Source organism: Acinonyx jubatus, chromosome C2, assembly GCF_027475565.1.
Source record: "Acinonyx jubatus isolate Ajub_Pintada_27869175 chromosome C2, VMU_Ajub_asm_v1.0, whole genome shotgun sequence".
NCBI lineage: Eukaryota > Metazoa > Chordata > Mammalia > Carnivora > Felidae > Acinonyx > Acinonyx jubatus.
In genome coordinates this window covers 131,435,347-131,448,795 of record NC_069384.1, presented here as the reverse complement: position 1 = coordinate 131,448,795, position 13,449 = coordinate 131,435,347, and the positions used below count along the sequence as shown (strand labels likewise).

Below are 13,449 nucleotides of genomic sequence, written 5' to 3'. Positions count from 1 at the left end.
TGAAAGCCAAAGTTGTCTAAAATGAGACCGACTGCTTTCTTAGACTCTATTATGTTGGCCTAATTACATATCAGGAAAATGTTTTTCTGGGGCATTGTGTGTAAAACAAAGAGGAAAACAACATCTCCAGCCGGCCCTGGCGTCCTTGCCCCTCCCTCTCGCTGGCAGGGGCTGTGGTCCTGCAGGAGGCCCCGGGGGAGGATGGGGGCCTGGAAGGCAGGGCTGCTGCAGCTGGCCTCAGAGGGATTTACACTTTCTCCAGAGCGAATGGAGGGGCAAGTCATTCCCGCCTCTGTCCTTCCAGCACAGCTCATGGTGGCTTCCATGAGTGGGGGAACTTGTTACTCTCCCCACGCCCCCTAGCCCAGGATCTCCTGCCGCAGGAGAAGAGGCTCACATAGCTTCCCAGGTGCTCAGCACAGAACCAGGTTGACTGAGTGTGGAGATTCGTAAATGAAGAGCGGTATGAGAATAGCCTTGCCCTTGGAAATAACTGAAGAACTCACTGAGTTTCCTGCAAGACTGCCCCCAATGTTAAGAGCGCCCACTTGCCATTGGATAAACAGAGATGACCGTCCCGTGGCATTTCCCTCGGGCCCTGCCTTCGGGTCGCTGCTTTCCATCACTTGAGGGATGACTCTTCCCCACACGCCCTTGTGGCCGGTCCCTGCGGCATCCAGGCACAGTCAAGGTAAACCCACATTTCCTGAGACCATGGTTACACCCTGTCTCATCTTCACTACCAACCACATGCTCGACCTCTCGCCATCTGCCACTTCCCTCCTGAAATGTCCTCGGCTGTGGTCTCCTAGGACCTCGCTGTCCACTCCAGAGATAGTCTCCAGGCTTTGTGTTGCTTGCCCTCTTATGAGTTTGATGGTGTGAATTTTTCTCCTTAAACCCGTCTCCCACCCCGGGTGCTCAAGAGCTGATTTCTCCCCATCTGGTCTGTGTTTTATTTATTTTCTGCTCACCTCCTCTCCAGGCGAGCTTGTCCTCAGCCAACCTCAAGGCTCCTTGAGTTTGCAAGTATCCGAGCGTTAGCTGTGTCCCTTCCTGTTGTTTTCATCCTACCTCTCCCTGCCTTTAACGATGTATTAGTTTCCTGTGGCTGCTGTAGTGGCTTAAAACAACACAGATGTATTCTCTTACACTCCTGGAGGTCAGAAATCCAAAATGGGTTTTAAGAGATTGCAATCGAGGTGTTGGGAGAGCTGCGTGGTTTCTGGAGACTGTAGGAGGGAATCTGTTCCTTGACTTTTCAACTTAGAGAATCCATCCTGCTCAAGGCCAGTCACTCTGGCCTCTGCTTCCAACCCCCCACCTCCTTCCCTTACCCTCACCTGCTTCTCTCTTCATAGGGCCCTTTTGATGACATTGAACCCACCTGGGTAATCTTCCCATCTCAAGATCCTTAACTTCATCAGATCTGCCAGATCTCTTTTATCATGGAAGGTGACATATTCCCAGGCCCCACAGGTTAGGATGTAGACGTATTTGGGGGACTGAGTAGGCATATTCTTTTCTACCACAGGCCCCATCGCATCTAGCTCCCTCCTGAACCTACCTTTCACTCTCCCTTGAACTCAGCATGTCTAAAGTGGAATTCACTCCTTCTCATTGTCCTCCTTGTCCTGCGTGCCTTAGTTCAACACGTGATCAGCCCGTACCCAGACCCCCAAACCATCATGTGCATAAAACACAATTTAATTTACCAAGTCTAATATTGATGGACACTTGGGTAATCTTCGGGGTTTTGCTATTGCAGACAGTTCTCCAGTGAATAACTTTGTACATTTGTCATGTCTTATACATATAGGATCGATTCCCAGAAGTGAGATTGTTGTGTCAAAGGGTAAACGTATTTGCAGTTTTGAGAGATACTGTCAAATTGTTCTTCATGAGGTTGAATCAATTTGCCTTCCTGCCAGTGATGTATGAGAATGCCTGCTTCCCCACAGTCTTGTCAACGAAGTGGTTGTCAAACTTCTGGGTTTTTATCAATATGATAGGTGAAAATATCTATCTTGGTAGTTTTAGTTTGCATTTCTCTTATTGTGAGATTTGGTGGGTTTTTTGTGTGCTTAATGGCCATGTGAATTTCCTTTTCTGTGACTCTCTTCCTATCCGTATGCATTTTAAAGCTTGGATTACTGGATTTTTTTTTTCTTGTCACATTTAAGGGACTCTTTCTTTTTTGTCTGTAATATGAGCTACAAATGTTTTCCCATCTTGTCTTTTGTCTTTTGACTTTACCTAGTTTGTCTTTTGCCATGCAGAAGAGTTTTTATGTCGCCAAACTTATTATTTTTACTTTATGGCTTCCAGATTCTAAGCTAGCTAGAAAGACTTCCAGTAGGGCCATTAAAATTAAAATAATAAAATTGTGTTAAATGTGAGGAGTTGGATACAGGCACCAATTTTGCTTTCTTCTGAAAAATCCCAGTGAAATGACGCAAAAGAAATGATCAATGATAGGTAGATAGGTAGGTAGACAGATGATAGAGTCAATCCTCATTATTCATGGACTCTATATTTGCAAATCCTACTTGCTTAAATTTATTTGTAATCCCCAAATCAATACTCCTGGTGCTTTCACTATCACTTGCAGGCATATAGAGTGCCAAAAAACTTGCGTTGCCAAAATTCATGTTCCCAGCTAAGGTGATCTCTGCCTTCTTGTTTCAGCTCTCTTACTATAAAACAAGTGTCCATTTTGGAGTCTGCTTAATGCCACATTTTTCACATTTTTGTGCTTTTTGTTGGTACTTTTGCTGTTTAAAGTGGCCCCAAGCCTAATGCTGAAGTGCTATCTGGTGTTCCTAGGCACAAGGCAGCTATGATGTGGCTTACAGAGCAAATACATGTGTTAGGTAACTTTTGTTCAGGCTTGAGTTCTAGCACCGTTGTCCATGAGTTCAAAGGTAGTCAACAAGATATAGTAAACAAGGTGTCTTTAAACAGAAATACACAGAAAACAAGGTTCTGCACTGATCAGGTGATGAGATATTGTCATCAGTATCTCACAGGAACCCAACTCTGTATTTCCCCCAGAGCATTGGTTCAGAGTATTCAGTAATTCTTGTGGCCGTATTACAGAACAAAGCTCCCATGGATAATGAAAACTGACTGTAGATGATAGATGATAGATAGATAGATAGATAGATAGATAGATAGATAGATAGATAGAGATATCCATAAGAACAAAAAGATTGGAAGAAGAGAAGTAGAAGAGGAATGATTTCAACACATTTTTAGAAAATAGAAGGTGGGTAGAGGGAGGCTAATTTGTTTAACAAAGCACAGGAAACTACAACCTAAAGGTACAAGGAGCCATTTTCTCTTGCAGAACATGAGAAAGGCTCTGGTTTCCAAAGCATAAATGACCATGGAATGGTGCAGAGTGAACTGCAGAGCTGACAATTTGGGGCATTGGTTTAAAGTCCTTACCTGTGGTAGTAAGGTCCCTAGCTCCCGTCTCTGCAGCTTTGGGGTCTTAAAAGTAGGGCTGCAGGAAATTTAAAAAGGTAATAAAAAGGCTGAAAAATAAAGTAAAGGAAATCTTTCAGGAGGTAAAATAAAAAGAGTAAGAAGATGGGGAGGGATAATAAAATGAAAATATCAATCCTCCATTTTGACTTCTAGAAGATCCAAAAAGAAGGGAGAAAATGGAGAAAGGGAAAATTATCAAGGGGAAATAAAAGAACCCTTTTCAGAACTGAAGGACAAGAATCCTCAGATGGCAAGGCCATCAAGTGTATACAGCCCTTTGTGTATAAACAACGCACACTAAGGCACATTGTGAAAAGCTGAAACTTCATGGGGAAAAATATCCTAAAATCTTACAAAGCACAACAGGTTACAAAGTATTAGCAATCAAAAGAGATTTCGCAATAGCAGGGCTGATCTCTAGAAGCTAGTAGAGCAGTCCTTGAAAAATCGGAACAGAAAAATAGATTTCAACCCAGACTTCTGTATTTGAACTGTTAGTTAAGGGTGATGACAAAGACATGTTTATGAACTCATGGATTCAAATGACTTCCAGGACATTGTTTCCTAGCCACTGGAGGATGAACTCCAGCAAAATGTGGAGGAAACCAAGAAGGAGCCTTAGATAGCAGTAGGAGAAGAACCCAGCATGGAAAGCAGCCAGACCAGGATTAGAGCAAGGGTTCAGAAAGCTCCAGAAGTGATGTCTCTGATGGAGAAAAAAACAGAACTAATGTATTTAGTTAGGCACATGGAATATTTGTTGATGGGCATAAAATAGAGGTGTTGAGCATATGGAATAAATTTGTGATGGGTTCATGTACAACCAGACACACGAAGAAAAAAAGTGAGGACATGATTAACTCCAGGAAAAATGAAGGCTCGTGTGAAAAAGAAGGCATAGTCACAGTGCATTACCTGACCTGGCATTGAGCAATATTTGCCAAGTTGTAATAACACAAACACTGACTTTTGATTTGATTAAAATTACACTGTGACCATTTGGGGCACTAACAGGAAGTAAGAGAAGTGTATGGGAATGCTAAGCCTTTATTTCCCATGGTAGGAAATCAAAAGATATCTAAAACTGATAACAGTAGTATAAACGTACCATGCCAATAAGCGTTGGGCATCAGTGTTTTGGCAGCAATTTTACGAAAGACATACACGTGTTTTTGCAGGGCTGTGCCTTCACATGCCCTCTCCATGAAAGGTGAGGGCCCAGCCCAAAGGCTTTGGGGAACAAAGGCAAACATTCCTTAGTCACTGTTTTCGGGTACAGACAGCATCCTAGAGCTGGCCCTGCACACTTTTCAGTTATGGGAAATTAAATTCCGCTCTTCATTTTCAGTCATGTAGAAGGGGCCAAGTCTTTTCTTTGCAAATGCGTTTCTCCCAGATTGCTTCCACAGATTGAAACGGGAGAAAAGAGAAGAGCAGGCTGACATTCAGGATACAAACTTTCTCACTGGACCAGTGTGTTACCTCCTGATTACTTGCCTGCACAGAAGGTCTTTAAAAATGATTAAAAGACAGAGGCATTTCTTAGTAAAGTCGGCATTCTGTTGTCACGAGTTTTGGAGGGTAAGGGAAGGTTGTGTTCAATGTGTGTTTCCTTAGTTGATTGGCGACCACTGGAGAAATTATAGGGAACAAAGGAAAAAAGAGCCATAAATACAAATGAATTCCTTTTATACACGTTGAAAAACCACAGGACATGCTCCATTTTTTTTTTTTTAGCACTCCAGGTGTGATCGGAGATTACGGATCCACACAGGAGAGTGGAGAGTTAATTAAAATTTGTGCTCCGACTTCCAGAAAGAAATGCCTTTCCATTTGATAAGCAGGCTGTCTTTGGAGTGCTGTTTGTGCTTTTCTGTCCTCACTGGAGTGTCACAGAAAGCAGATCAAAGGGAGCCTCCATTCGGATAGGTTTTCTACCACCTTTCTGAGCTAATGGACTTGAAAGCCTCTTGCACTGACTGCATGGGGCTCATGTCATATTCTAGAAATGCCGTCTTCGTACAGTATTGATAATATGCAAACAGGCTTTGATAGATGCTTACAGGAAATCACATTTAACATTAATTAAATCAAGACCATCCCCAATAGAGTGGGAGAGTCTGGCAGAGTGGGACACCTCACCCCCTACCATTTGTATTTTACTTTTCAACTCACCACGTGACGGCCAGATATTAACACTTGAGATTGAACCGTCAGCTCTGTCAAGCAGGGTTATGTTTTGTTGTGTTTCCTCTTTTCCTTTCAGTCTTTCTGCTTCTGCACCCTCTGGCTGACATCCCCTACCCTGAGGGGAAAAACTGTTGGGGAGAAATCCTGCTGTCTTTCTCTTTAAGATAGTGACAGAATGAAATAAAACAGAGCAAAATAGAGGCCGCCGTGCGAGGCCTGTCTGAGCAGGTCAGGCAGGCTTCAGCAGGGGTTTGTCCATTGTCTTGCTGTGCTGGGTGCCCGCCGGAGAGAACCCGGCCGGCCAGGGCACAGTCACTAATAAAAGGACTCCATTCTGCCACTCAGGGCTTTGTGAGGCGCCAAAGCTTGTCCTGGTTGCCATGGCTACTGTCTGATTGTGGCGGGTTTGTCACAGTGCTTGATAAAGTGGGAAGGTTATTCTTGATAGGCCCAAGTAATCATAACCTCGCAAAGCTCGAGAGTGTGGATTTAACACTTTTTCCCTCCCCTCTCGAAATCGGGAATGCAGAGATGGGGGCAGGGTTGTCAGGATAAAGCAGCCACAGCAGGTGGTGAGGGCCATGCCTGGCAGGAGGGATGCAGCTAGCTAGCTGTGCCCAGGGGGCTGGGCGGAAAGGGGTGTCACTGGGTCATCTGCCGTCCCTTGGCTGGGTGGGGGCTTCAGAGAAGGGGTCAGAACGGGGTTCTCTCCCGACCGCCTCTCCCCATCAAGTGATTATACCTGTGCTTCTCTCTCCTTTCCTCCCTTCCATCCTTCCCTTCCTGCTGCCCTTCCTTTCTTCCCCTTCCTTAGCCTCCCATCCTTCCACTCCCCTTCTCCCCTGCTCTCTCCCCTTCCTCGCCCCAAAATCCCTTACAGATCTGGTCCTTTCAGAACCCTCTACTTTCCCTTCTCAAGAGGAGAAGGATGGGGAACGTTAGCTCGAGGTAACAACTGATGGAATTCAGCCATAGAATTGCAGTCTCTTCACTGTCATCAGAAGAGAACTAATTGATTCTCTGGGCAGTACCTCTCTGACTTGCCGCATCACAACTACTGAGAAGGTTCCTTCAAACAGATTCCAGGGCACACCCCCAGGTTTCTGATCTGGTGGGTCTCCGGGGAAGGGGCGGTTTGCAAGACTCTGAATTTCTAACAAGTTCCCAGGTGATCCCAATGTTGCTGGCTCAGAGACCACACTTTGAGAACCACTGTCAGAGGCCAAGACTTATTTTTTACAGTTGAGGAAACAGGCTCCCAAAGGATAAATTCGTTGCCAGGAGTTCAGGTGGCTTGGTAGCCATGGTGGGATGGGTGCCCAGTGACAGGAGTTTTAAAAGACATTTGAGGGGCGCCTGAGTGTCTCAGTTGGTTAAGCGAACCCCAACTTCGGTTCAGGTCATGATCTTGCGGTTTGTGACTTCGAGCCCCGCGTCGGGCTCTGTGCTGACAGCTCGGAGCCTGGATCCTGCTTGGGATTCTGCATCTCCCTCTCTCTCTGCCCCTCCCCCACTTGCACCTGCACGCTCGCGCACGCTGTCTCTCTCTCAAAAATAAATCAACATTTAAAAAAAATTAAAAGCCATTTGAAGAGGTAGGGCTCATCTGTCTTCCAGCCCCCTAGCCCAGAGCAGCCAGATGAGTGGTTCTATTTCCAAAAGGCCTCCAGCAGGACAGCCACTCCCACCAATGGTTCCCTTCTGAGCAGTGCCTCCCCCAAGTGAAGCCCACCTTCCTCGGTGCTCTAGGCCCGGTGTGGCCTTCTGTAGTATATGCTGGAGTTTTCTCCCCCTGGATGCCCCTTCCCCCACTCCGTCTGTCAACTCTCTGCCCGGCCCTTGGGCCCCAGGAAGCCCACCTTGACCATGGCTGGTATCCTTCCGCTCTGCTGACCTTCGAAGCCTCGTGGCCCTGCCAGTAGGCCATTCTGTATTTCCATTACTTGCATGTGGGTGCTGTTGCCTCTATGAACTGTGACCTCTAGCAGCGGGACCGTGCCTTCATTCACCTCTGTACCCACCACTCTGAAGTACTAGCTGGATGCATCCACACGGCTGCCTCGGTTGGAAAGAGTCTGGACACAGGTTTGAGATGTTCTGAGGCCAACTACAAGAAGCCAGCCTAACAGGGATGGGGAATCCATTGTACACACAGGGCAGGACCTCCCAGTGTCAGTGAGGAGCCAGGAGTAAGGCATCAGGCCTGCTGCCTTGAGAGAGCACGAGGAACCCAGGGCAGTGGCCTCTAGTTAGGGCACCCCCCCCCAACCGTGGTGGCAGGACTGAGTTTTTAAATTGAAAGGCAAGTTAGCCCCCTCAGACACACGCGGAAAACACAGGCAGCACTCATTTATCCCTTTATAGCAGGATGTATAACAGGTGAAGCTCCCTGTGTACAGGTGTGTGCGTGAGCACACGTGTGTGTGTGTGTGTGTTGTTGTTGCTGCCATGACTGGATGATGCTAACGACATGATCACTTATGAAATGCCGTCTAATGCCCCATGACACACTCCGAAATCACCAGTGTGTGGTGTCATGAATATGGCTTTGAGGCAAGGTGATTGCACTTCTTCAGTGAAACTCACAGGAGGCTAGTTGTCCAGACAAGAATAAACCCAAATGAATGCATTAATCCTTTGGCTCCAATTCCTTGCCGACTGCACAGACTGAGTTGGGGCCCAGCAAGAAATCCCATGTTGGCAGTTTGGCTCTGAAATCTTTAAGCGTCGTTGGAGCCGGGCCTCCAGGCTGCAGGACGCCCCCCGCCTCTTTACTGAACAGCACCCCCTCAGTCACTCAGGTGTTGACATGGTGCGGTCGCAGCCCTCACAGTGGCCTTTCTCCCCCAGGGTGTCGAGGTGCAGACAGACTACGTGCCCCTGCTGAACTCCCTGGCGGCCTATGGCTGGCAGCTCACCTGTGTGCTACCTACTCCCGTTGTCAAGACAACCAGGTAACAATAATAGTCATCGTTGTTCTTCTTCTTATCATTATTCAACACTTTCTCTGTGCTGCACACTGCTCCCAGTAAGTGCTTCCTGCACATAATTTATCTAATCCTGTGACAAGTCTGTGAGGCTAGTGGGGTCACTCCGATTCTCTGGCTAGGAAGTGACAGAACCAGGATTTCAGATTCTTAACCACCACCCCCACAGAGCGCTCCCCGGCACCCCTCTTCCCACATGGGGAGCCTTGGCCAGTGAATCATTACTGCCAGGCATGTCAAAGATGAGCCCCCGGGTTGAGGGGCCCCAGGGCTTTGAGGTGCAAAAGAAATTGAGCCCCTACTGTGTGCCCTGTGCTGGCCTGGATAGGTGCCTTGCGCGTAAAATTTCATTTAGTCCTCAGAAAACTCCTAGAAGGTGGAATCCTTTTATTAAACCCATTTTACAGCTGAGGTAATGTGGCCAGGGAGGTTGAAGGGACTCAGCCAAGATCACAGCCCTGGGCCCTGGTCAGTAGTCCCACAAAGAGGAGGTAAAGACCTGCAGTCTTGCCCTTTGCTTGAGGCACTTCTTACAGTTTCACATTTATAGGGACACTTGTCCACCTGAGCTCAGCCCACCATCCCCTCAGCTCACGGGCTGGTCCTGGTGTTACTAACCCTGAAAGGCCTTCCATCTGTATTTTGGGTGTATCTAAACTAATCCTCCTAACTATCCTGTGGGATTATAAGCATAGATAGGATTCCCATTTTGCAGATGAAGAAACTGAGGCTCAGAGAGGCTCTGTCACATACCTGAGGTCACACAGACAGTAAGTGGCAGAACCTGGGACTAGCACCTCAGTCTGCATAGTCAGGCACTTCTCCTAGGCCAGGCAGCCCCTTTGCTGACCTGTAGGGATGCCCCCTCCCGTGACCCTCAGTGTCCCACCTTCCCCGAGTCCTGCTACATGTTCACAGGGTGATGGCCAGCGTGAGGCAAGGCTGGCGATCTGGGGGGACAGCAGGGCAGTGTAGCCACAGAGCCTAGACTGAGGGTGAGAATGATGGTGATGATCAGTGCCTTCCAGGGTCCCTCACTGAACGCATCTGGGCTCTCATCATGTCCCCCTCCTGACACTGGGCTACAGTGGGGCACTGCACGCTGCGGGGGGCTAGTCTGCAGCACCTTTGGGCCCTGGGCCATTGGGAGCCTCCATGCTGCCTCATGGCCAAGACTCCTGTGGGTATGGGGTGATGCAGAGGGGTGGAAAGAACCCTGCATTTGTGGCCTGAAAACTTGAACCCGAGTCCTGAGCCTGCCACTTGGTAACTGTCCGTCTTGGTCAAGTCCCAGAGCTACTCTGAATCAGTTTCCTTGTCCGTAAGAGGGAAGAATGCCTACCCCACCACCCATTCCAGAGGACAAGAGTCGTGATGAGAATGGGCTTGCGCGCGAAGCCCCAGCTCTCTAAACCCAGAGGGTGCTGACAGGTGTCTCTGTCTCCATGTCAGATCTCACACCTGCTCAGTCACCGCCCCCCGCCCCAGTCCTCTACTTCCCTGTGCCCTACATGCCACTTCGTGGTGGAGTGGGGAGCACATGGAACCAGGCAGGTTTGAGCTTGAAGCCTCGCTGTGTGATCCCAAGCCCGCTCCTTAAATGAGCTTCTGTGTTCTGACTGTGAAGGCGATGGGCTTCCACTCCTTGGAGCTCTGTGGTGAGGCTTAAACGAGCCATGGTGTGTGAAACTACCCAGCCCAGCCCCAGCACAAAATACGTTCGTTTCCTCCCACCTTCCCCTCTGACATTCCACGCAGTGACGCTTGCCTCAGCAGAGAAGACACTTGCAAAGAGAGATTTAAGAAAGTGATCAGAAGATAGAGGCAGGGCTGAGAACAGTGACCTTCACAAACACGTCTGCCATCTTTGAAGGCAACTGTGTGGGGTCTGAGAGGAACGCGCACTCACTGCGCCTTAAACAAGAGCGGCCCTCCTGAGCACCCCTCACCTGCGCCTGCAGGAGCCGGGCTGCCTTGGCGAGGGCTGCCAGCCAGGGTGAGTCGGGCGCACGGCCCTCCCCTCTGCTCAGCCAGGCTCTGTGCCTGCTGTTCGGTAAAGGCTGGCCGGCGGGCAGAGCTCACCACCCATCCCGGGCCAATCTGACCTCTCCATGGCTCATTACCAAAGACAGATTTGGAAGAGGCTTCCCACCTCTTGAGATTCACTGAAGACGCCAGTTTATCATCATTTAGCCAAGATGCCAGCTGTTATTCCACATCGAGGGAAGGAAGGGGAGTTTCCAGCAACGAAGCTGGTATGGCAGGGACACCCACAAAGCTTTTGTTGAGCCCCAGCATAACCCTCTGGAAGCAAGAGGGGGATGGCCTGGGAGGGGGCTGCTGCTTGATTCCTGACCTCTCACTGTCTGGTGGCAGCTTTCCTTTCTGTGGGTGGTCAGCCTTGACAAAGTTAGGGACAGAAACATCTGTGAGGCTTGGGGTCCCCCCCCTACCGCCACCAGGTGTAACAACTCATTCTCCACTCTGCATGTGTTACAGGGAGGGGAATGTATCCACCAAGCAGATTGTCTTTCTTCAGAGACCGTGTCTACCTCAGAAAATCAAGAAGAAGGAATCAAAGGTAAGTGACCTTGATTGCCTTCCCCAGTTTTCCTTAGCAGGGCTCCATCCTCAAGTGAATTTTCTATAGCAGTTGAGCAGGCAGTCAGCTCCAACTTCCAGGGGCTCTCAGAGGAACGCCTGAGCCCTGCGGCAAACTGAATCACACCCGAGGCTGCCAAAGCTGGACAGATGGGGACACTGGAGGGTCTTGTCCTGCGGTCGGGCTGGAGAGTGGGGTGGAACAGTTCTGCTGGACACTCATGTAGGCCAGATATTCCCAGTAAACTAAAAATAGGGGCATGAAGTCAGCTGCCATCTGACCAGGGGGCAGGATGGCTTGAGGTCATGCCCAGCTTCGCTGAATCTTCATCTCATTACAAGCTCTGGTTGCAGCCCGTTGGATCCGTCAGGACATCAGAAGTTTGGTGATTTTGGTGGAGGCACCCTGCCAGGGCTCCTTCTTGGTGTGCCCCGACCCGAGGGCCTCTTAGTGGCAGCGGCTGGTGTGGACAGAGACCAGCCGCAGTCTGTGGCAGTGGACCCTCGGGCTAGGCTGTCCAGGGGATGGCCAGGAGCCTTTCTCCCTCACTGGATGTCGCGTGAACCGGCCTGGAAACAGCCATGCTGAGAGCCTGTGGCTGCTCTCAGAAATTCTCCCATGTTTCCAGAAGTCAAACCCAAGTCTTTCCCCTGTGTCAGACACTTCTGGTGCTTCCCAGCCCCAGCCGGTGGGTGATTCTCCCGTGGGCGTTTCACCATTTACTCAGGAAGAGATGAGCGAGTCAGTGTGTCAAAGCCCAAGTCAGGTGTCACCCGAAGCCAGCTTGAGCCACCTTTGCTGGCCAAGGCAGCGCTGCCTGGCAGAGCCTGGTGGACCCGCCCCGCTCCTCACGCTTGGCACCGTCCCGTGCTCCCCTGTTAGTTCCTCACGTCCTTTGGACATGGAGCCTGGACAGGAGCAACAAGCAACGGACAGATTGTAGCAGCCCCTCACCAGCCAGCAAACCCGGGGGGCGGGAGGGAGGGTCCTGGGAAGAACGCCAAGGAAACGGCGACCTGAAGCCAGATGGTGTAGAATGCAGAGGAAGGTCTCTGTCTCCGCTCCAAGATGCTAATGTGACAGGTGACGGCAGCCGAGGACCAGAAGGCAACCGCTGAAGCCACCATTAACCACCAGGAGCAGTCAGCCGCCGGCTGGAAGATGGATCTTCCCGGGACCACTGTCAGCTGCAGCTTTGCCCCAGGCTCCTGGGGACCGCGTGCATTCACAGTGACATCCAACAAAAGCACAGGCGAGGCCTCCATCAAACACCAAAACACGCCAGCTCTGCCCTTAAGAGAGGGAGGTGGTGCTGCATTTTCTGGATCCCAGAGGAGAGACGTGTGGTTTGATTTTGGTACAAAGGCTGTGGGGCTCACAGAGGGTGACAAGCAGGAGATTTTAGAGGTAGAGTTTTAAAGCTGCTGTAACAAGTGGAGCAGCTTCCGTCAGGAAAGTCCTGAGGATGGAGTCATCTAGTTCGTGATCAGGAGAAACTTGCACCCCAATCAGCTGCAATCATCTGGGCGGCTGCTTTCTCTTTTGAAGGACTTATTTATCCCCTGCCCATTCATAGGGTTGGCTCACGTCCAGCGCTTGTTTTCTGTGTGACCTGGAGAGGTCACCTCACGGGCAGAGAGCCCCAGAGAGGAGACTTTACAGCCTGATGGCTTGTCCCCCTTTCATCGTCCTGGCCAGTCTTCCCACGGCTGACTCAGGTCGGCATCCTACTCCCACTGAGGTCTGGGTGCCCCCACGTTCATGGCAGTAACTCCATCGAGCCCTCGCAGGACTGATACTGTTGGCTGCCCTCTGCCTCTTGAAGCACCTTTTCTCTTGGCGCTGACCCCACACCATCCTGGTTTTCCACTAGGTGGTTCAAACCCAGCCCCATTTCTCTCTCACTCCCTAATCTCTTCCTTAGAAAATCTCACTCATTCCCCAGAGTGAAAAATCTGACTCCCCACCTCCGAGGTGATGACTCCTACACCTGCATTTTCAGGACTCACTTCTGCCCGAAACCCAGCTCCACGTGCCCCGTCACTACTCAGCATCTCAGAGCAACCTGTGATCTGGCTATCCCCCTCCCCCTGTCTAAAACAAGGGCACCACCACTGTCCAGAGGCACCCACCCACCCAGGGCTCATCCTTGACTCCCCGTCTCCTTGTTGCCGTGGT

The 13,449-nt window shown here is 49.8% G+C and overlaps 1 protein-coding gene across 3 annotated transcripts in view; it reads left to right on the top strand.

Annotated features, from left to right (window-relative positions):
• Window positions 1–13,449, top strand: part of RFTN1 (raftlin, lipid raft linker 1) — a 207,347-nt gene that overhangs the window by 184,704 nt on the left and 9,194 nt on the right. For all 3 annotated transcript variants that reach the window (XM_027061902.2, XM_027061901.2, XM_027061900.2), the window contains exons 8-9: window positions 8,533–8,636; window positions 11,169–11,250. In XM_027061902.2, coding sequence (XP_026917703.1) covers window positions 8,533–8,636; window positions 11,169–11,250 — 186 coding nt within the window. The remainder of the gene's footprint in view (window positions 1–8,532; window positions 8,637–11,168; window positions 11,251–13,449) is intronic.